Raw genomic sequence first — 24505 nt, forward strand, 5'->3', positions numbered from 1 at the left:
AAAACAAAAACATTCCCTAATACATTTTTTTGGGAAATAAAAAAACAAACAATAAAAGTACACATAATTGGTGTTGCCGCGTCCGTAACAACCCGCCCTATAAAACTGTCCCACTAGTTAACCCCTTTAGCGAACCCCTTAAAAAATAAAAAAGGCAAAAAATAATGATTTATTATCATACCGCCGAACAAAAAGTGCAATAACGCGCAATCAAAAAGGCGGATATAAATATCCATTGTACCTCTGAAAACGTCATCTTGTCCCCCAAAAAAACAAGCCACCACACAGCGTCATCAGCGAAAAACTAAAAAAGTTATAGCTCGCAGAATAAAGCGATGCAAAAATAATTATTTTTTTATATAAAATTGTTTTTATTGCTTAAAAGCGCCAATACATAAAAAAATGACATAAATGAGGTGTCACTAACCATACTGACCCGAAGAATAAAACCGCCTTATCAATTTTACCGCACGCGGAACGGTGTAAACGCACCCCCCTAAAGAAATTCTTGAAATGATGGTTTTGGTTCATTCTGCGTCCCAAAAATCGGAATAAAAAGCGATAAAAAAAGTCACGTGCCCGAAAATGGTACCAATAAAAACGTCATCTCATCCCGCAAAAAATAACACCTCACATGACTCTGTGGGTCAAAATACAGAAAAATTATAGCTCTCAAAATGTGGTAATGCAAAAACTATTTTTACAATAAAAAGCGTCTTAGTGTATGACAGCTGCCAAACATAAAAACCCGCCAATAAACAGTAAATCAAACCCCCCGTTATCACCTTAGTTAGGGAAAAATAATAAAATGAAAACAATATTTATTTCCATTTTCCCATTAGGGTCAGGGTTAGGGCTGAGATTAGGGTTAGGGATGTGTTGGGGTTAGGGTTGGAGTTAGAATTGGGGGTTTCCACTGTTTGGGCACATCAGGGGCTCTCCAAACGCAACATGTGTCTGATCTCAATTGCAGCCAATTCTGCGTTGAAAAAGTCAAATGGTGCTCCTTCCCTTCCAAGCTCTGCCATGCGCCCAAACAGTGGTTTACCCCCACTTATGGGGTATCAGGGCACTCAGGACAAATTGCAAAACAACTTTTGGGGTCCAGTTTCTCCTGTTACCCTTGGGAAAATAAAAAAAATTGGACTAAAAGATCATGTTTGTGGAAAAAATATGATTTTTTTATTTTCACGCCCGGGCGTTATAAACTTCTGTGAAGCACTGGGGGGTTCAAAGTGCTCACCACACATCTAGATAAGTTCCTTAGGGGGTCTAGTTTCCAAAATGGAGTCACTTGTGGGGGGTTTCCACTGTTTAGGTACATCAGGAGCTCTCCAAAGGCAACATGACACCAGCAGACCATTCCATCAAAGTCTGCATTCCAAAACGTCACTTCTTCCCTTCCGAGCCCCGACGTGTGCACATACAGTACTTTTCTCCCACATATGGGGTATCAGCGTACTCAGGACAAATTGGACAACAACTTTTGGGGTCCAATTTCTCCTGTTACCCTTGGGAAAATAAAAAAAATGGGACTAAAAGATCATGTTTGTGGAAAAAATATGATTTTTTTATTTTCACTCCCGGGCGTTATAAGCTTCTGTGAAGCACTGGGGGGTTCAAAGTGCTCCCCACACATCTAGATAAGTTCCTTGGGGGTCTAGTTTCCAAAATGGTGTCATTTGTGGGGGGTTTCCACTGATTTGGTACATCAGGATCTTTCGAAACGCGACATGGTGTCCGATCTCAATTCCAGCCAAAAAAGTCAAATGGCGCTGCTTCCCTTCCGAGCTGTGCCATGCACCCAGATAGTCATTTACACCCACATATGCTGTATCAGGGTTCTCAGGACATATTGCACAATAACTTTTAGTGTCCTGTTACCCTTGGGAAAATAAAAATTGGGGGCGAAAAGATCATTTTTGTGGAAAAAATATGATTTTTTTAATTGTACGGCTGTACATTATAAACTTCTGTAAAGCCCTTGTGGGTTAAAAGTTCTCAGCGCATATCTAAATAAGTTCCAAAATGGGGTCACTTGTGGGGGGTATCCACTGTTTAGGTACATCAGGGGTTCTCCAAACGTGACATGGCATCCGATCTGAATTCCAGCGAATTTTGCATTGAAAAAGTCAAACGGCGATCCTTCCCTTCTGAGCTCTGCCATGCGCCGAAACAGTGATTCCCCCCCCACATATCAGGTATCAGCGTACTCAGGACTAACTGCACAGTAACTTTTTCAGTCTAATTTCTCCTGTTACCCTTGGTAAAATAAAAAAAATGGACCGGAAATAATTTTTTTGTGAAAAAAAGTTAAATGTTTATTTTTTTTAAACATTCAAAAAATTCCTGTGAAGCACCTCAAGGGTTAATAAACTTCTTGAATGTGGTTTTGAGCACCTTGAGGGGTGCAGTTTTTAGAATGGTGTCACTTTTGGGTATTTTCTATCATATAGACCCCTCAAAGTGACTTCAAATGTGATGTGGTCCGTAAAAATAAAATGGTGTTGCAAAAATGAGAAATCGCTGGTCAACTTTTAACCCTTATAACGTCCTAACAAAAAAAAATTTTGGTTCCAAAATTGTGCTGATGTAAAGTAAACAGGTGGGAAATGTTACTTACTATTTTTTTTGTGTGCCATATCTCTGTGCTTTAAGGGCATAAACATTCAAAGTTGGAAAATTGTGAAATTTTTGCCAAATTTCTTTTTTTTTTTTTACAAATAAACGCAAATTATTTGAATGAAATTTTACCACTAACATGAAGTACAATATGTCACCAGAAAACAATGTCAGAATCACCGGGATCCATGGAAGCATTTCAGAGTTATTACTTCATAAAGGGACAGTGGTCAGAATTGTAAAAATTGGCTTGGTCAAGAACGTGCAAACCACCCTTGGGTGTTAAGGGGTTAAAAAAATAACATTTAACTTTTTTCCACAAAAAATTGACTTCATATCCAATTTTTATTTTGACAAGGGTAACAGGAAGAAATGGACCCCAAAATTTGTTGTGTAATTTCTCCTGAGTACACCGACATCCCATAGAGAGAGAAAACCACTGTTTGGTCACACGGTAGCGCTCAGAAGGGAAGGAGCACCATTTGACTTTTGGAATACAAATTGGCAGACACAATGTCGCATTTGGAGAGCCTCTTATGTGCCTAAAAAATTAAAATCCCCAACAAGTGACATCATTTTGGAAAATAGACCCCTCGGAACTGATCTAGATGTGTGGTGGTGAGCACATTGATCCCTATTACCTGTTTCACACATAAGTTTTTTTGTTCTCCAAAAATCCGCTAAAATGGTGGATAGCAGATCCGTTCCTGTACTGACCACAACGTTTGTCACCGGACCGTTATTTTAACAGATCCGTCAAAGGAAGAATTTTAAAGGAACCGCTGCCGAGGAGAGAGAGAGAATTTTTCAGCCGCCAGAACAGAGTTTAGGGTTAAATTTCCGGCTGAGTGAAGTCTTTCGGGCATGCGCAGTGAGAAGTGCGGATCCTGCCGCCCGAAAAAAACGTTGCATGGTCCGTTCGGGCATGTCGGCGGACGTCAAAATTTTGGTGGATCCGCAAAAAAACGGATCAAACGGATGGCCATCTGACAGGATCCGCCACTAATGCAACTCAATGGGGAAAAAAACGGATCCGCCAAGGAAAATGGCGGATTCGTTTTTTTGCAAAACAGCGGATTTTGACTGATGGACACAAACGGATGTGTGAAACAGGCCTAAGGTGCTTCACAGAAGATTATAACGTTGAGCCGTAAAAAAAAAAAAAATAATAATTTTCCCCATAAATGTTTTCAGCACAAAATATTTCATTTTCATAAGGGTAGCAGGAGAAATTACACCATACAATTTGTTGGGCAATTTATCCTGAGTATCCCGATACCCCATATGAGGGAGAAAACTACTGTTTGTGCGCACGGCTGGGCTCGGAAGGGAAGGAGCGTCACTTGACTTTTTGAATGTAAAATGTCCTGGAATCATTACCGGATGTCATGTCCCATTTCGAAAGCCCTTGATGTGCTTAAGCAGTGGAAACTCCCCCACAAGTGACCTCATTTTGGAAAATAGAACACGCACACAATGTATTTAGATGCATGGTAAGCACCTTGAACCCCCTGGTGCTTCACAGAAGTTTATAACGTTGAGCCGTGAAAATAATAAAATCACATTTTCCTCACAAATATGTTGTTTTAGCCCCAATTTATTAATTTTTCTAAGGGCTAATAGGATTTTTTTTACAACAAACTAAGGTACATTTTTTCCTCATTTTTCTTAAGTATGCTAATACGCTACATGTAATCGGGAAATATTTTTCAGGCACAATGCAAAGCTCAGACGGCAAGATTTTACTATTATGGTTTGCAGGTACCATGACCCACTGGGAGATCTCATGAGGTGCCGGAACAGCAGAACACTCCATAAGTGACTCCATTTTACAAACTACACCTCTCAATTAATTCACCTAGGGGTGCAGTGATCATATTGACACCACAGGTGTGTCACAGAATTTTATACTATTGGGCAGAGAAGACAAAATAACTACATTTTTACCACCAAATCTAGTATCACTGTAATCGCACCGACACGAGGAATAAAGCCGTCTAGTCACTTTTACCGCACAGGGAAAAGCGCAAACATAAAAACAACTATTCTTGTACTGTTGTCTATTTGCTCATTCTACCTCCCAACATTTGGAATAAGGCTTTGGTCACATTTATCCTGATCTCTCCGCTGAGGACTTATCCGGGTTTCCATGTAAATCCCAAAGATCACAATTCAGACAAAAGCCCCGACGGAATCACTCATTTATGAGCCAGATGAAATCACTTTGGACTCTTTCAGGTCTCTGTTCCAGCAGTGTCACATTATTTTAGCAATCTTTTTAGCACATAAGTGTGGTTGACCACAATTCTGTTCACATCTCAAAAGATGGATACTACCGGACTCCAAAGTGTCTCCATCTGCCTCATTATAGTGAGTGAGTCCACTGGGTGTCTGAATTGCATGTTTATGGGATTTACATGCAAACCCCGCCGCAACTGCTCAGCGTAAAACACAATGTGATTCCAGCCTTATACTGAAAGCAATCAAACAATATCATGTACCCCAAAAATGTCACCAATTAAACCCTAATTATTCCCGCACAAAACCAGCCTCCGCTCAGGTCCATCTAGAAATATAGGTGGTTCCCACATTACTGCTAGAGTCTGGAAAAGTGACATGGTTCCCACCCCCACAAATGAAATTCAGTGAAATCTGCACTCCCAAATCCAAATGCCCCCTCCTCCTGAGTCCCATTATGCCTAAACTGCAGTAAGCTGCCATATGTTTGGCATTATTGTAGTGAGCACTAAATTGGCATATTTGCAATTCTTCAGAATAAAGCCTGACGTGGATGTTACAAAATAGTCACTGCAGCTGTAGATGAATTCAGTGAGAGATATAATTTTACAATGGGGTCACTTTGGGGCTTTTCTTCTGTTCTGGGACTTTAGGGGCTCAACAAATGTCACCCTCAAACTATTCTATCAAAATCTTCCTTCTCAGTCCTGATGTGTGGCCAAGCAGTAGTTTCTGATTACATGGGGTCCACAATTGTAAGTGACAAATTTACAGGAAATAAAAAAATACATTTTTACCACTAAAATGTTACATTTCAACATCGCAGTGATATAAAATTCTGTGAGACACCTGTGTGTTCTAAATACTAACACCCATAGATGAATTCCTTAAGCAGTGAAGTTTCCAACATGGGGTCACTTGTGGGGTTTCTGCTGATATGGCACCTCAGGGGCTCGGTTAAAGGAGCCCACAATCTATTCAAATGTAATCTGCATTGTAAAAGCCAAGTAGCACTCCTTCCCATCCAATCCCTGCCGTGAGCTCAAATAGTAGTGTACAACCACATATGGGGTACTGCCGTGTTCGGCAAAAACTGCATAACAAATTGTTCTTACCATGTTCTCCTATTATCTTGTGTGAATTGAAACTTTGAGGCTAAAATAAAATTTTAGCAAAAAGTTTGTCATTTTCACAGCCTAATCTTTTATAATTCTATGATGTAGTTTATGGGTTAAAAATACCACACTCCTAGATCAATTCCATAATGGGTTTAGTTTGCCTAATGTAAGTTTTTATTATCACATCTAAATGTTAAGTTTCATGAATCACCTGTAGGTTAAAAATTCTCAGTAAACCATTAGATTAATTCTTTGAGGGGTCTAGTTTTTAAGGTGTAGTCACTTGGGGGGGGGGGGGGGGTTCTGCTATTTTGGCATGTCAGGTGCTCTGCAATTGCGACATGGCATTCACAATCTACTCGTGGGACCGCAGCCATTCCACGGCCTCCGACGGGGTTGTGCAGAATATGGAAGACCCCTTGTAAACAATACGGATTCGAGCTGGGTAAATCATTGAGTATAAAATGTTTCTTTCTCTGAGTTGCTTCTTGATCTCCATAAATTGAGCCCGCTGCTTCTGTAGCTCCATGGAAAAAATCTGGAAAAATTGATATTGTGGCATTATTGAATTTAATGGGGCTTTTTTGCCTTGCCATGCGGAGGATAGCGTCTCTGTTTCTGCAGTTTAGAAGACGTGCCAAAAAAGGACGTGGCGGACTGCCTGGGGAGAGAGATTTTGTTGGGACCCTATTTCTATAGAATAGGTTGAAGAGAACTCATCTCCCAGAGTGTCTTTAAGCCAATTTTCCATAAATTGCTCCGGCCGTTGATATTCAGAGCGTTCTGGTAATCCAATGATTCGGATATTATTCTGGGGGACCTGTTTTCCAGGTCGTCCGCCTTCTGCCTCCAGGTATTCATGGAGCCAGCTACTTTTGTCAGTTTAGTTTCCAAGGGTGTAAGGGTATCTTCCAGGCTGGAGACTCTCGTATCAACTTCCGTAATGCGCCCTCTCATGGCTTGCATATCCTGCCGAAGACGCCCCACTTCCGAATGTACCTCCTCTATTTTCCCAGTCAGGATGTTCTAGTTAGAAATATGGCTTGCATTGTTTAGACGCTTGCCTTAGAGACAAATCTTCTTGATCCCCTCCCTCTCTGCCGTCAGAATTGGGATTTTTACACTGGTCCGCAGCTTTAACATTTGATGGAGTATTTCTGCGGGATCTTGAATTTCAGAGGGGTCAGGCCTTGCAAATTCTTTTAAATTTTTCAATCGCCCCTGAACTCTTCGGCGGGCTCATGGTTAAGATTTATGTGGTATAGCAAGTTAGTGAAGTAAATTGTCCCTTTCCTTTGCCCCTAATTTATAGCATCTCTCTTGTAGTGCAGGAGCTTAATTTGCCTGAATGTACTATAGTGCGACAGAACAGCCAAACTTATCTGGTCAGTTGTGGAACTCTTTTCCAGCTATAATATGCTGCTCTGTCAGCAAGTCACTGCGTTATCCACCCTTCCAGCCTCAGGTAATTGGAGAACTGAAAGTGAAAGTACAGAGATACCAGCACAGTCTGTTATGTCGTTTTATCAGCAGGCACCCAATGCAACATTAGCTTCAGGGCAGTGAGATCGTATTATAAAGGTCCTACAACAGACCCCGGCATGCGATCCGATGAAGTGTGCTGTCAGCAAACTGCCGTGGAGACTGCAGCCCCAGTCCCAAGCAACCAAGAGGTGATGAGAGCTGTGAATGTAATCAAGAAGGCAGGCGCCAGCGGGCAGCGTATAACTTCAATGAGGGAGCACGGTGCTCATTTCTCAAGAGCTCACACCGTGTGTACCTTTATGAGTCCTGCGCTCCGTCCAACCTGCCGCACCTGAGGTGAAGTCTTCCAGACTGCGTCTCAGATAGAATCGCAGTAGAAAATGGCCGCCGCCTCCTTGCAGGCCCTGCTTTCTGTCCGGGTCTCCCGGGGTCTACCCTGACCGGAGCTGCACTCCGCACCTCCTCAAAAGCCAGAGGTTCCCTGAAGCCCAGGGGGTCCAAAGTACTATCACGGTGGGTCTTTCGGGTGATATAAAGGCAGGATTTGAGTCAGGATTGTAGGAGCTCTGCCTAAGCACGTCTTCTCAGCTCCTCTGCACCCCCCTGAGCTGTTGTTTTTATTGACAGCTCGGCCATCCAGAGACTGGGAGTTGCTGGTCTGTCTCCAGGTGTTCCCTGTCCCAGGTGATTGCCCAGCTACTTATCTGGGCTGTCAATCCCAGACCTCTGCCAGCTGTAGCTTCAGCTAAGTGTAGCTGGTTTTCTCTGTGCCTAGTGTTTTGCTTGATGATTGTTTGTTGTCTGACATTGGACCTTGATCTGACCCTCTGTCTGTGTAAGCCCTTTGCTCTGATCCGCTATCCTCCTGGCATTTTGTCCTCCGACCGTTACCTGACTATGCTTTTGTCTCTTCCCTCTATTTAGGACATACCCTCCTGCCTTTGACCTCAGACTCTTTGTATAACCCGACTCATAGCTTGTCCGACTAGGCTTCAAAGAAGACCTGTGATATGCATTCTGGTGTCTGAACCCTCTACTCCTAATTTACTTGTTAATCAATGCAGAGTGACTGTTCAATAGCCCTGTTTTATTTCTGAAACTTGTGGCTCTGGCTAGTCCAGAAGCTTTGGGGTTAATCCTGTTAGTTTGGGTTTCTTCTTGCTGCCAGCACTGGATAGGGCTGCTATGTAAACCTCTGAGAGACAGTTACCACTGCCAGTCAATTGTTGTACTACCTGGCTTACATTTTTACTGTTCTGTTAATTCATCTTGATTTATCTTGTTCTCTGACCCTGCCTAGCTTATTGTTGTTTCTCCTACCTGTCAATTTTGTACCTCTCGTACCTCCTGTTCTGACCTGGTTACCTGACTATTCTTCTTGCCAGCTTGCACCAGAGAACAGCAGCTGACTCTGTGGTCCAGCCAGGGGTCCCTGTGTAAATCTAGATCATGGATTAAATGTTGAAGGCCAGGGCAACCACTGGAATCTGGAAAATGAAGTACCTGGTGCCAAGACTCTTCGTGCTAGCGATTTTTGAGCTGCCAATTGAGCACAAACAGTGCCCTTGTAACAAGACCATGATTTTTACTTCACTGCTCAAACAAATAAAGAGAACATTAAAATACCACATCCTAGATGTCACTGAATTAAATATTTCAGTTGCAAGTCTTTACTCATCACATAGTGGAATGCGTTGAGAACAATAAAACATAAAAATGATCATAGTAAATAAAAGTTAATATCCCATGGAGGTCCAGATTTGGAATGATACTCAAAATCAAAGTGGAAAATCAAATTACAGGCTGATCCAACTTCAGTGGAAATGCTTCAAGACAAGTAAATTAGATTCCAATATGCCTGTATGACCTCCCTATAATGTCTGGGCATGCTCCTGATGAGGCGGCAGATGTTCTCCTGAGGGATATGGATTAAAGCATCAGTCAACTCCTTTACAGTCTGTGTTGCAACGTGGCGTTGATGGATGGAACGAGACAGGATGTCCTAGATGTTCTCGATTGGATTCAGGTCTGGGGAACAGGCAGACCAGTCCATAGCCTCAATGCCTTCATCATGCAGGAACTGCTGACACACATCAGCTACATGAGACCTATCACTGTCATGCATCAGAAGGAACGCAGGGCCCAGTGCACCTGCGTATGGTCTCACAATGGGTCTGAGGATTACATCCCAGTACCCAATAGCAGTCATGGTACCTCTGGCTAGCACAGAAGTGCTTCCCCACACTTACTGACCCACTGCCAAATCAGTCATGCTGGAAGATGTTGAAGGCAGCAGAATGTTTTCCACAGCATCTTCAGAAGCTGTCACTCGCCCAGTGTCAAACCTGCTCTCGTCCATGAGAAACACAGGACACCAATATTGAATCTGCCAATCTTGGTGTTCACTGGCAAATATCAATAGCCCTGCATGGTGTTGGGCTGTAAGCATAACACCCGCTTGTGGACGTTTGGCCCTCATTCCACCCTCATGGAGTCTGTTTCTGCCAGTTTGAGCAGACACATGGATGTTAGGCCTGCTGGAGGTAATTTTGCAGGCCACTGGCACTGCTCCTGATTGCACAGAGGAGGTAGCAGTTCTGCTGCAGGGTTGTTGCCCTCCTATGGCCCCCTACTCCTGGTATCTGCTCCATGCTCTGGACACTGTGCTGACAGACAGCTACTCCTCTTGCCACAGCTCGCATTGATGTGTCATCCCGGATGAGCTGCACTACCTGAGCAACTTCTGTAAGATGTACAGCCTCATGATACTGTACCTCTAGGGGGTGAAAGGAATGACAAAATGCAAAAGTGACAAAAACAGCCAAAAAGGAAAACAGAGAAATTGTCTGTGGTCACCATTTTCAGAACCACTTCTTTATAGGGGTTGTCTTGCTAATTGCCTATCATTTCTACCTGTTGTCTGTTCCATTTGCAAAACACCAGGAGAAATTTGTTCACAATCTATGTTGCTTCATAACTGGACAGGTTCATTTCATAGAAGTGTGATTGACTTAAGTTACAATGTGTTGGTTAAATGTTCCTTTTATTTTTTGAGCAGTGTATATACAGCAATATTGTGGTATTGCTGTAGATATCACAAGCGGTCAGACGATTTCAGGTTCAAGTCCCCTAAGGGGACTAATGAACATAGTAAATAAGAACATTTTTATAAATACTATATGAATAAAATCCCCTAGAGAAGTTCAAATATTTTTCTCCATTAAAAAAAATATATACAAATGCATATGTTGCATCTCCATATGGAGAAAAATCTGACCTATTAAAATATAAACTTTAACCATATCAATAAATATCGGAAGCAGAAAAAAGTAAAAAAACGACAAAATTGTTTTTCTTTTGATCATCACAACACTGCAAAAAATGCTTTAAGAAACTATCAAAATGTCATATCTATCCCAAAATGGTATCAATAAGAACTCTGTCTCGCCCTGCAAAAAATAAGTCCTCACATATTCCCTGACTGAAAAATTAGATCGTTACAGGACTCGGAAACGTCGGCACAATCAAAAACAAGTTTGGAATCACCATAATCGTACTGATGAGGAGAGTCACATGGCCAGGTAATTTTTACTACACAATGTAGGTCATAAAAATAATTCACAAAAATGCTGTCAGAATTTTTTGGGTAATTTTACCACACTTGGAATAATTTTTTCATTTCCCAGTACATTATGTTGCAAAATTTATGGTGTCATTCAAAATAACTTCCGCAAAAAACAAGCCTTCAAATGTCTATGTTGATATAAAAGAAAACAAGTTTTGACTCATGAAGAAAAGTAGGAAAAAACAAAAATGCAAATTGGCCAAGTCGGGAATTATAATTAATTTCAATCAAATGTCATTTTATTATTAGATATGGCGTACAAGCTTGGTTTTCCAGGTGTACTCCAGTCAAGCTTCAAAAACTAAAAGATTTAATTGTCTAATTTCATAACGCAATAATATACTTCAAATGGTACACGCATTTAAAATTAAACACATCAGGCTGGTTTCAGACTAGCGCATTTTACAGTCAGCGCCCGGCGCCGCTAAGCCCCGCCCCGTCCGGTCATTTCCTACTACTATCGCACACGGCTGCATGCGATCTGCGCACCCTATGTTTAGCTGGACGTGCGCTAGTAGGATTTTTGCGTGCGCTGCGCACTTTTAAAGGTGTGCCGAGCGCTCCAAAAATGCAAAATGGTGCGTTCGGCGCACACCGGCACACTTTCAAAAGTGCGCAGCGCACGCAAAAATCCTACCAGCGCACGGTCTGCGCACCCTATGCTAAAGATAGGGTGCGCGGATCGCATGCAGCCGTGTGCGATAGTAGGAGGAAATGACCGGATGGGGCGGGCAGGGGGCGGGGCTTAGCAGCGCCGTACGCTGCATGTAAAATGCGCTAGTCTGAAACAAGCCTTAGAGCAAAAAAAAAAAGGCACGAGTTTGTAGACTTAATTGTATCAAATGTTATTAAGTTCCACTTTGTGCAGTACATAAGAAAATAATAATAATAATGTAGATTATTAAAGGGAATCTGTCAATAGGATCAAACCTCCTAAGTCATCTATATGGTCACATAGGTGATTGGAAGTTGAATAAAATGATACTATGATATCTAAGATGTATTACTACAGAGAAGAAATCCCTGTATATATTATATGTAAATGAGCCATTCCAAGCTATGAGTCAGACACTCATCTGCATGAGAATCTGCTTCCAGAAATTATTATAAATGAAAGGTCTTACCAGTGTGAAACATGTAATGACTGACAGTCTGGTCTCACTGCACAGTTGTGTGTGATTTTAACTGCCACATCTGCAGCCCTCTCTGTGCTTTAGCTCCCATCTCACAGGTAGTCAAGGTTGCAATACAGCAGAGATGCGAGAGCTGAAGCAAATCTGTTTGTAAGAAGACAAAGTTAAGTTCTCCTGTTCTGTGTTAGTTATATGTCTCACACTGGTAACTCACCATTTTATTAAAAATAATCTCTGGAGGCAGATTGTCATGCAGATCAGTGTCCCGCCTATCAGCTCATTTACATATAAGAAAAACATGGATAAGATTTCGGATCACATATCAAAATATAATTTCATCCAGTTTCCTATGACATACATACACACACAGATGGTTTAGGAGGGTTGGTCCTAATGACAGATTCCCTTTATCCTCTTATCAGCGCATTAATAGTTGTGTTTGAGACACTTTCAAGCTTCAATACCATATACAGTGCCTTGCGAAAGTATTTGGCCCCCTGGAAGTTTTCAACCTTTTTCCACATCATATGCTTCAAACATAAAGATGCTAAATGAAAATTTTTGGTGAGGAATCAACAACAAGTGGGACACAATTGTGAAGTTGAACGAAATTTATTGGTTAATTTAAATTTTTGTGGAAATTCAAAAACTGAAAAGTGGGGCGTGCAATATTATTCGGCCCCTTTACTTTCCGTGCAGCAAACTCGCTCCAGAAGTTCATTGTGGATCTCTGAAAGATCCAATGTTGTCCTAAATCACTAATGATGATAAATATAATCCACCTGTGTGTAATCAAGTCTCTGTATAAATGCACCTGCTCTGTGATAGTCTCAGGTTTCTATTTGAAGCACAGAGAGCATCATGAAGACCATGGAACACAACAGGCAGTTCCGTGATACTGTTGTGGTGAAGTTTAAAGCCGAATTTGGATACAAAATGATTTCCAAAACTTTAAACATCCCAATGAGCATTGTGCAAGCGATCATATTGAAATGGAAGGAGTATCATACCGCTGCAAATCTACCAAGACCCGGCAGTCCCTCTAAACTTTCATCTCAAGCAAGGAGAAGACTGATCAGAGATGCAGCCAAGAGGCCCATGATCACTCTGGATGAACTGCAGAGATCTACAGCTGAGGTGGGACAGTCTGCTCATAGGACAACAATCAGTCGTACACTGCACAAATCTGGCCTTTATGGAACAGTGGCAAGAAGAAAGCTATTTCTCAAAGATATCCATAAAAAGTGTCATTTAAAGTTTGCAATAAGCCACCTGGGAGACATACCAAACATGTGGAAGAAGGTGCTCTGGTCAGATGAAACCAAAATCGAACTTTCTGGCAACAATGCCAAACGATATGTTTGGCGTAAAGGCAACACAGCTCATCACCCTAAACACACCATCCCCACTGTCAAACATGGTGGTGGCAGCATCATGGTTTGGGCCTGCTTCAGCAGACACAGGGAAGATGGTTAAAATTGATGGGAAGATGGATGGAGCCAAATACAGAACCATTTTTGAAGAAAACCTGTTGGAGTCTGAGACTGGGACGGAGATTTGTCTTCCAACAAGACATTGATCCCAAACATAAGCAAAATCTACAATGGAATGGCTCACTAATAAACGTATCCAGGTGTTAGAATGGCCCACAGTCCAGACCTGAATCCAATCGAGAATCTGTGGAAAGAGCTGAAAACTGCTGTTCACAAACGATCTCCATCAAACCTCACTGAGCTTGAGCTGTTTGCCAAGGAAGAATGGGCAAGAATTTCAGTCTCTCGATGTACAAAACTGAAAGAGACATACCCCAAGCGGCTTGCAGCTGTAATCGCAGCAAAAGGTGGCGCAACAAAGTATTATGTTTAAGGGGCCGAATAATATTGCACGCCCCACTTTTCAGTTTTTGAATTTCCACAAAAATTTAAAATAACCTTTAAATTTTGTTCAACTTCACAATTGTGTCCCACTTGTTGTTGATTCTTCACCAAAAATTTACATTTGGTATCTTTATGTTTGAAGCATGATATGTGGGAAAAGGTTGAAAACTTAAAGGGGGCCGAATACTTTCGCAAGGCACTGTAAAAGCAGGAACTCCAAACATGGTATGATCCCTTTTCCCAAGCAAAATCCAAGTGAAAAAAGGTGGTTTCAGCATCCAATAACGATCTACTTGCTTTATTATGCCACTCAGAAACAGCAGCAACATTTCGACCCCTATTAACCCCTTAACCCCAAGGGTGGTTTGCACGTTCATGACCGGGCCAATTTATACAATTCTGACCACTGTCCCTTTATGAGGTAATAACTCTGAAATGCTTCCATGGATCCCACGGATTGTGATATTGTTTTCTCGTGTACTTCATGTTAGTGGTAAAATTTCATTCAAATAACTTGCGTTTTTTTGTGAAAAAAACACGAAATTTGGCGAAAATTTTGAAAATGTCACAATTTTCCAACCTTGAATTTTTATGCCCTTAAATCACAGAGATATGGCACACAAAAAACTTAATAAATAACATTTCCCACATGTTTACTTTACATCAGCACAATTTTGGAACCAAATTTTTTTTTGTTAGGAAGTTATAAGGGTTAAAAGTTGACCAGCGATTTTTCATTTTTACAACACCATTTTTTTTTTTACGGACCACATCACATTTGAAGCCACTTTGAGGGGTCTATATGATAGAAAATACCCAAAAGTGACACCATTCTAAAAACTGCACCCCTCAAGGTGCTCAAAACCACATTCAAGAAGTTTATTAACCCTTCAGGTGCTTCACAGGAATTTTTGGAATGTTTAAAAAAAAAAAATGAACATTTAACTTTTTTTTCACAAAAAAATTACTTCAGGTCCAATTTTTTAATTTTACCAAGGGTAACAGGAGAAATTGGACTGCAAAAGTTATTGTGCAATTAGTCCCGAGTACGCTGATACCTGACATGTGGGGGGGAACCACTGTTTCGGCGCATGGCAGACCTGAGAAGGGATGGAGCGCCGTTTGACTTTTTCAATGCAAAATTGGCTGGAATTCAGATCGGACGCCATGTCACGTTTGGAGAACCCCTGATGTACCTAAACAGTGGAAACCCCCCACGAGTAACCCCATTTTGGAACCTAGACCCCCCAAGAAACTTATCTAGATATGTGGTGAGAACTTTGAACCCACAAGGGCTTCACAGAAGTTTATAATGTACAGCCGTACAATTAAAAAATCATATTTTTTCCACAAAAATGATCTTTTCACCCCCAATTTTTATTTTCCCAAAGGTAACAGCACCCTAAAAGTTATTGTGCAATTTGTCCTGAGTACGCTGATACCCCATATGTGGGTGTAAACGACTATTTGGGCGCATGGCAGAGCTCAGAAGGGAAGCAGCGCCATTTGACTTTTTTGGCTGGAATTGAGATCGGACACCATGTCGCGTTTGGAAACCCCCCACAAATGACACCATTTTGGAAACTAGACCCCCCAAGGAACTTGTCTAGATATGTGGTGAGCACTTTGAACCCCCAAGGGCTTCACAGAAGTTTATAACGTACAGCCGTACAATTAAAAAATCATATTTTTTCCACAAAAAAATGATCTTTTCACCCTCAATTTTTTTTCCAAGGGTAACAGGACCCAAAAAACTATTGTGCAATTTGTCCTGAGTATGCTGATACCCCATATGTTGGGGTAAACCACAATTTGGGCGCATGGCAGAGCTCGGAAGGGAAGCTGCGCCATTTGACTTTTTTGGCTGGAATTGGGATTGGACACCATGCCGCGTTTGGAAAGCCCCTGATGTAGCTAAACAGTGGAAACCCCCCACAAGTGACCCCATTTTGGAAACTAGACCCCCTAAGGAACTTATCTAGATTTGAGCACTTTGAACCCCCCAGTGCTTCACAGAAGTTTATAACGCCCGGGCGTGAAAATAAAAAAAATCATATTTAACCCCCCAGTGCTTCACAGAAGTTTATAACGCCCGGGCGTGAAAATAAAAAAATCATATTTTTTCCACAAACATGATCTTTTAGTCCCCAATTTTTTTATTTTCCCAAGGGTAACAGGAGAAATTAGACCCCAAAAGTTGTTGTCCAATTCTTCCTGAGTACGCGGATACCCCATATGTGGGAGAAAACTACTGTATGGGCACACGTCGGGAGTCGGAAGGGAAGTAGTGACGTTTTGGAATGCAGACTTTGATGGAATGGTCTGCAGGTGTCATGTTGCTTTTGGAGAGCCTCTGATGTGCCTAAACAGTGGAAACCCCCCACAAGTGACCCCATTTTGGAAACTAGACCCCCTAAGGAACTTATCTAGATGTGTGGTGAGCACTTTGAACCCCCAAGTGCTTCACAGAAGTTTATAACGCCCGGGCGTGAAAATAAAAAAATCTATTTTTTCCACAAAAAATATATTTTTGCCCCCAATTTTTAATTTTCCTAAGGGTAACAGGAGAAATTGGACCCCAAAAGTTGTTTTGCAATTTGTCCCGAGTAGGCTGATAGTCCATATGTGGGGGTAAAACACTGTTTGGGCGCATGGCAGTTTGGAAGGGAAGGAGCACCATTTGACTTTTTCCAACGCAGAATTGGCTGGAATTGAGATCAGATGCCATGTTGTGTTTGGAGAGCCCCTGATGTGCCCAAACAGTGGAAACCCCCAATTCTAACTCCTACCCTAACCCCAACACACCCCTAACCCTAATCTCAGCCCTAACCCAAACTCTAAGGGTATGTGCACACGCTGCGGATTCCGCTGCGTTTCCGCAGCGGTTTTAGCTGCGGTGTACAGTACCATTCAAATGAATGGTAAAAAAAAAACGCTGTGTAGACGTTGCGGAAAAATCCGCGCGGATTTGCTGCGGTTTTGAAACCGCAGAAAGAATTGACATGTCAATTCTTTCTGCGGAATCCGCAGCGGGTTCCTATCTCCACCATTGTGGAGATGGTGAATCCGCAGGACCAAACCGCAGGCAAAACCGCAGATAAACCGCAGGTCTTTTGACCTGCGGTTTATCTGCGGTTTTTGCAAAATCCGTGCGGATTAATCCGCAGCGGATTCCGCAGCGTCTGCACACACCCTAATGGGTAAATGGAAATAAATACATTTTTTTAATTTTATTATTTTTCCCTAACTAAGGGGGTGATAACGGGGGGTTTGATTTACTATTTATGGCGGTTTTTATTTTTGGCAGCTGTCATACGCTAAAAGACGCTTTTTATTGTAAAAATAGTTTTTGCATCACCACATTTTGAGAGCTATAATTTTTCCGTATTTTGACCCACCAAGTCATGTGAGGTCTTATTCTTTGCGGGATGAGTTGACGTTTTTATTGGTACCATTTTCGGGCACGTGACATTTTTTGATCGCTTTTTATTCCGATTTTTGGGACGCAGAATGAACAAACACCAGCATTTCAAGAATTTATTTTGGGGGGTGCGTTTACACCGTTCCGCGTGCGGTAAAATTGATAAAGCAGTTTTATTCTTCGGGTCAGTACGGTTACAGCGATACCTCATTTGTCTTTTTTTATGTTTTGGCGCTTTTATGCAATAAAAACAATTTTATATAAAAAATTATTTTTGCATCGCTTTATTCTGCGAGCTATAACTTTTTTCGCTGATGACGCTGTGTGGCGGCTCGTTTTTTGCGGGACAAGATGACGTTTTCAGTGGTACCATGGTTATTTATATCCGTCTTTTTGATCGCACGTTATTGCACTTTTTGTTTGGCAGTATGATAATAAATCATTATTTTTTGCTTTGTTTTTTTATTTTTTAAGGGGTTCGCTAAGGGGGTTAACTAATGGGACGGTTTTATAGGGTGAGTCATTACGGACGCGGTGATACTAAATGTGTGTACTGTTATTGTTTTTTTTTTTTATTTCCAAAAAATGAATTAGGGAATATTTTTTTTTTTTTTTTATTTATTTCGCGATTTTTTCTAAATTATTTTTACACTTTTTTTTTCACTTTATTACATTGTCCCAGGGGGGACATCATTGTCATGTGACAGATCGCTGATCTGTCACATCATAGATCGCTGTGACAGAAGGCTTCCTCATGCCGGCGCTTTGCAGGTATGAGGAAGCCGGCTCCCTGCAGGCCCCCGCCGCCATATTGGATCTGGGGACCTGCAGGGAAGGAGACCCCCGGAGCAGCGCTGCACATCCCTGCCGATGCCTCCCTAAACCCCCGGTACACTGCGATCGTGTTTGATCGCAGTGTGTCAGGGGTTAACGTGTCGGGGACGTTCCGTGACCACCCCTGACACATAGTGCCGGGTGTCAGCTGTGATAATCAGCTGACACCTGGCCGTGATCAGCGGTGCTCACCACGTGAGCGCCGCTGATCGCTATGACGTACTATCCTGTACCTGGGAATTAAGTCCCAGGGCACATGGACGGGATAGTACGTCATGGCAGAAAGGGGTTAAAGAATGGGTCATTGTCAATCTGATAACAGCCCTGTCAAGAGCTGAGAGGGAGGGGGCTAAACAGTGGCTTTATAGAAATTGATGGAGAGAGGTGACTGTGATGTTAGGAGTTAACTCCTCTCCTGGACTGTAACTGCGGTGCACTCTTGTGACCGAGCTTCATGGAAACAAGTTACGGTATACACTATAAAAAAATAAAAGCAAGAGAATGACAGCAGATAGAAAAATGCAAGTCAATTGCAAACTGGTTTATTTTCATGCTTAAATGATTAAGGTAACTTAATAAGTTGAGAAAAATTGTGGTCTGAGAAATGTCCTGCCACGCTGAATGCATTTGGGCACGGAAGCCATCAAGATCCGGCTGCTGGCAAGCTGTCTGATCTGTCAAATTGTATTTGATCTTAAAATTTGTAGGAATTTCATAACTGACTTTCATCTAACAAAAACTGTAATACGTTTTCCTTATTGGATAGTCATCAGCAAATTGGTTTTGACATATTAGTGTTAACATTTTCCCTATGGATTATTATCAATACATTGTAGGCAGTGCCAAGTCTTGTACTGCTCGATTAGTGGAGTGCACATAGAACAGCAATTGTTACCTATGTTCTAACAAAACTATCTCAAATTACAGAAAAAAAAAATCTCCAGGACACACAGCAAAATGATGGCAATCTCCTGGTTATTTGATCAGAAGGAAAAGTGTCACCACGTCGAAACACAGTAAGGCTCTTTTTGATTCCTTATATGTTCTTTGATTCTAGCCACCACTGAACTCACGAAAGTTCCATTTTATAGCAGAAGATCAAGGAAACAAAATTCAATGACAAACTAACGTTCAGGAACGTTAAGAGGTCTGATTGTGCTAAAGAGTCTGATGTCCTAAATAGGTTGATCATTGCTTATATTGTTTTCTGGATTTTGACAAAGGACTGGTTTCTCCTCTGTGTGTATTCTCTGATGGTCGGCAAAAACAGATTTAATCGAAAAACACTTTCCACATGCCAAACAGGAAAACTGCTTCTTTTTGGTGTGAATTTTCTTGTGGTCAACAAGAACGGATTTCTTTGAAAAACATTTGCCACATTCCAAACATGCAAACGGCTTCTCCCCTGTGTGATTCCTTTGATGTTCAACAAGATCTAATTTCTTGTTAAAACCTCTTCCACATTCTAAACATGAAAACCGCTTTGTTGCCGTGTGAATTTTTTGATGGTCAACAAAAACTGATTTCTTTGAAAAACATTTTCCACATTCTAAACATGAAAACGGCTTCTCCCCTGTGTGAATTCTCAGATGCTCTACAAGAACTGATTTCCGGGTGAAACATTTATTACACTCCAAACATGAAAATGGCTTCTCTCCTGTGTGAGTTTTTTGATGGTCAACAAGACCTGACTTCTGGGTAAAACATTTCCCACATTCAAAACATGAAAAAGGCTTCTCTCCTCTATGAATTTTCTGATGTTCAACAAGACCCCACTTCTGATTAAAACCTTTCCTACATTCCAGACAGTTGTAGGGCTTCTCCCCTGTGTGAAGTATCTGATGTTCAACAAGAGATGATTTTCTATTAAAAGTTTTCTCACATTCCAAACATGAAAATGGCTTCCCTGTGTGCGTTCTCTGATGATCCACAAGACTTGATTTCTTTGTAAATCGTTTCCCGCAGTCCATACATAAAAATGGCTTCTCCCCTGTGTGCATTTTCTGATGGTCAACAAGACCTGATTTCTGGGTATAGCATTTTCCACAGTCTGAACAAGAAAACAGCTTCTCTCCCGTGTGTATTCTCTGATGTTTAACAAGATCAGATTTCAGAGTAAAACATCTTCCACAAACCAAACACGAGAATGGCTTCTCCCCCGTGTGAATTTTTTCATGTTTAGCAAGATCTTGCTTCTGGGTAAAACATTTCCCACACTCAGTGCATGAAAATGGCCTTTCTCCTGTATGAATTCTGTGATGTCTCACAAGATCTGATTTATGGATAAAACGTTTTTCACATTTTGAACATGAAAATGGCCTCTCCCCGGTATGAATTTTTTGATGTTCAATAAGACATGACTTCTGGGTGAAGCATTTGCTACATTTTGAACATGAAAATGGTTTTTCACCTGTGTGGGTTTTTTGATGCCCTTGGAGTCGTGACTTCTGGCTGAAGCATTTCCCACAAAGAGAACATAAAAATGGCTTCTCCCCAGTGTGTGTTCTCTGGTGCTGAACTAGATTTGCTTTTCTGGCAAAGCCTTTCCCACAGTCCAGACAGAAAAATGGTTTCTCTCCACTGTGAATGTCTTGATGCTTAATAAGATCTACTTTGTGTACAAACCATTTCCCACATTCCAAGCATGAAAATGTAGAGTTTTGAGTAATATCGGTATCTTCAACACAACCAGGGGATAAAAATTGATCCTTGCTGTGACCATCTGTGGGGGAAAAGAAAAAATGTTTCTTTAGTAAAACTGAAGCCATTTCTTTACATTACAGTATGAAATGGTAACCGTACTTTCAAGTAACTTTTCAGAACAAGCTGTCCTGTGTGTATATATTAGGTCTAAAGCTATTTCTGGACATTTTCTGACTTCTAGCCTGCATTTTCACCAGTTTAGTCACTCTTAATTTGCATTTAACTAAGTAGGTAGGAGAAGACTAGCTGCAATTAGGTCTCCCAATACACAGCACAGCACACAGAGGTAGATTCCTGCTCTTCAGTCCTTAGTTAGCATACGGTATAGAGGACATTACACAGCTGTAACGATCAGTGTAGATGTGAATCAACCTCTGGGGTTTCAGGCTCAGCACCTTTATTCTATGACACCATCCGCCTGTTTCTCACTCTGCTCCTCACTCCCCCTGCCTCTTCTCTCTATAGAGCATATTAGGTTGTATAACATGACACATCACTGTGCTGGCAGTCTATCAACACAGAGTTGGGTGTTTTCCCCCCAAAGTGGATGGTGAGTTCAATAGGCAGGTGAAGAACTGGTTGATAAGTGGAGAAAGCCAATTTTTCTGATATCATACATTTTCTTTTATATTCGCCTGTACTACTGACTAATGCAAGTTTGTTAAAGTACAGTTCCCGTTTAAGCTCATCCATACTAATTTCCCCTCACAGAATAATGAGTCCATAGTCCTACTGACGAATTCTAGGTCTGAAAACAAAGGGCTATAGAGGACATGAACCATCTCACATAATCTGATTTTCACTAGTTTTTAGACAATCATAAGTTCTTCTTGCCCACACTAAGATCACAATCTACTTTGGTTTACAGTGCCATTACTTTTGTCTCCTTTGCAAAATTTACATGTTGTCCCACTAGTACATCATCTAATTTTTGCCTAATTCTGAATTTCTTTTTCTGTTAAACAAATGTAGTCAAATATACCATATCCAATTGTTTTCTAAGGGTGCACCGTGTACAAAAATGTTTTATTCTGTCATTCATTGGCATCTGATAGTGATGTTAAAACACCACTCCAGTGGGTTTCTTTTTTAATTTCACTGCTGGAGTGGTGTCACTAATGTAAGCTCCCTGACAGCAGTATTAAACTTTACAGCCGTCGTCTTCTGCTCTTCTCGTTGTCGCACAGGTTGTCTTCTGTTGGTTGTGAGCTGCTGGATTGCTCCAGTGTTTGCTGGGTGATCCGGAGGTCAGAACGAGGCTCTTATAGACTTATAGTGAGAGCTTGTGACCGTTACCTCTTACATCTGGTTTGTCAGAAGCTGCAGACACAAGATGGCGAAGCGGAATCGGAGTGGCACCGGAAAGTGCAGAAGACAGCGACTGGTAAGTAAAAGACTTTATATAATAAAAAAAATTGCAATGTGCTTGAAAAACTATGCAGATTTGAAACTTGTTATTAAAAATTCTCTTTGTTCGCAAGAATAGAGGACTTTTTCACTTTATTATAGCAAATATATTATATAACAATAGTGGACGGTAACCTAGGCAGCCTTTGCTTGTAGCATCAGAGAATGCACAGTTAGGACCTTCAACACGACAATTCCTCAAGTCTGAACTGTCATTGAAGCAAAAGCACACCATGCCAAGCATTCTGGGGAGTGGTACTTTTCTGAACAAGCAGTTGAGAAAACCCATTTAATCCCTTAGTGACAGAGCCAATTTTGTACTTAATGACCAAGCCGATTTGTACAATTCTGACCACTGTCACTTTATGAGGTTATAGCTCTGGAACGCTTCAATGGATCCCACTGATTCTGAGACTGTTATTTCGTGATATATTGAACTTCACGTTAGTGGTAAAATTTCTTCGATATGACTTGCGTTTGTTTATGAAAAAAACTTGGCAAAAAATTTGCAATTTTCAAACTTTGAATTTTTGTGCCCTTAAATCAAAGAGATACGGCACACAAAAAACTTAATAAGTGACATTTCCCACATGATTACTTTACATCAGCACAATTTTGGAACCCCAATTTTTTGTTATAAGGGTTAAAAGTTGACCAGCGATTTCTCTTTTTTACAACACCATTTTATTTTTACAGACCACATCACATTTGAAGTCACTTTGAGGGGTCTATATGATAGAAAATACCCAAAAGTTATACCATTCTAAAAACTGCACCCCTGACGGTACTCAAAACCACATTCAAGAAGTCTATTAACCCTTCAGGTGCTTCACAGGAATTAAAATGGACATTTAACTTTTTTTTAACAAAAAAATTACTTCAGGCCCATTTTTTTTTTATTTTACCAAGGATAACAGGAGAAATTGGACTGCAAAAGTTATTGTGCAATTTGTCCTGAGTACGCTGATACCTGATATGTGGGGGGAACCACTGTTTCCGCGCATGGCAGAGCTTGGAAGGGAAGTAGTGCTGTCTGACTTTTTCAACACAAAATTGGATGGAATTGAGATCGGACGCCATGTCGCGTTTGGAGAGCCCCTGATGTACCTAAACAGTGAAACCCCCCCCCCACAAGTGACCCCATTTTGGAAACTATACCCCCCAAGGAACTTATCTAGATATGTGGTGAGAACTTTGAACCCCCAAGGGCATCACAGAAGTTTATAACGTACAGCCATACAATTAAAAAATTATATTTTTTCTATAAAAATGATCTTTTCACCCCCAATTTTTATTTTCCCAAAGGTAACAAGACCCCAAAAGTTATTGTGCAATTTGTCCTTATTACCCTGATACACCATATGTGGGGGTAAACCACTGTTTGGGCACATGGCAGAGCTCGGAAAGGAGGGAGCGCCGTTTGACACAAAATTGGCTGGAACTAACATCAGGCACCATATCGTGTTTGGAGAGCCCCTGATGTGCCTGAACAGTGGAAATCCCCCACAAGTGACCCCATTTTGGAAACTAGACGCCCCAAGGAACTTATCCAGATGTGTGGTGAGCACTTTGAACCTCCAAGTGCTTCACAGAAGTTTATAACGCCCGAGCGTGAAAATAAAAAAAAAATCATATTTTTTCCACAAACATGATCTTTTAGTCCCCAATTTTTTTATTTTCCCAAGAATAACAGGAGAAATTGGACCCCATAAATTGTTGTACAATTTGTCCTGAATACGCTGATACCCCATATGTGGGAGAAAACTACTGTATGGGCACACGTTGGGGCTCGGAAGGGAAGTAGTGACGTTTTAGAATGCAGACTTTGATGGAATGGTCTGCGGGTGTCATGTCGCGTTTGGAGAGTCCCTGATGTGCCTAAACTGTGGAAACCCTGCACAAGTGACCCCATTTTGGAAAATAGATCCCCCAAGGAACTTATCTAGATGTGTGGCAAGCACTTTGAACCCCCAAGTGCTTCACAGAAGTTTATAATGTAGAGCCATAAAAAAAAATAATTTTTTTCCACACAAATCATATTT

At 41.3% G+C, this 24505-nt stretch overlaps 1 protein-coding gene across 4 annotated transcripts in view; it reads right to left on the reverse strand.

Annotated features, from left to right (window-relative positions):
* Nucleotides 1–18879: 18879 nt before the first annotated feature.
* Nucleotides 18880–24505, reverse strand: part of LOC141100126 (uncharacterized) — a 40497-nt gene continuing 34871 nt past the window's right edge. For all 4 annotated transcript variants that reach the window (XM_073588380.1, XM_073588382.1, XM_073588381.1 and 1 more), the window contains one exon: nucleotides 18880–21075. In XM_073588380.1, coding sequence (XP_073444481.1) covers nucleotides 19529–21075 — 1547 coding nt within the window. In that variant the 3' untranslated portion in view covers nucleotides 18880–19528. The remainder of the gene's footprint in view (nucleotides 21076–24505) is intronic.

The sequence above is a fragment of the Dendrobates tinctorius genome, unplaced genomic scaffold (genome assembly GCF_039654945.1).
Source record: "Dendrobates tinctorius isolate UK_male_01 unplaced genomic scaffold, ASM3965494v1 ptg000103l, whole genome shotgun sequence".
Taxonomy (NCBI): Eukaryota; Metazoa; Chordata; class Amphibia; order Anura; family Dendrobatidae; genus Dendrobates; species Dendrobates tinctorius.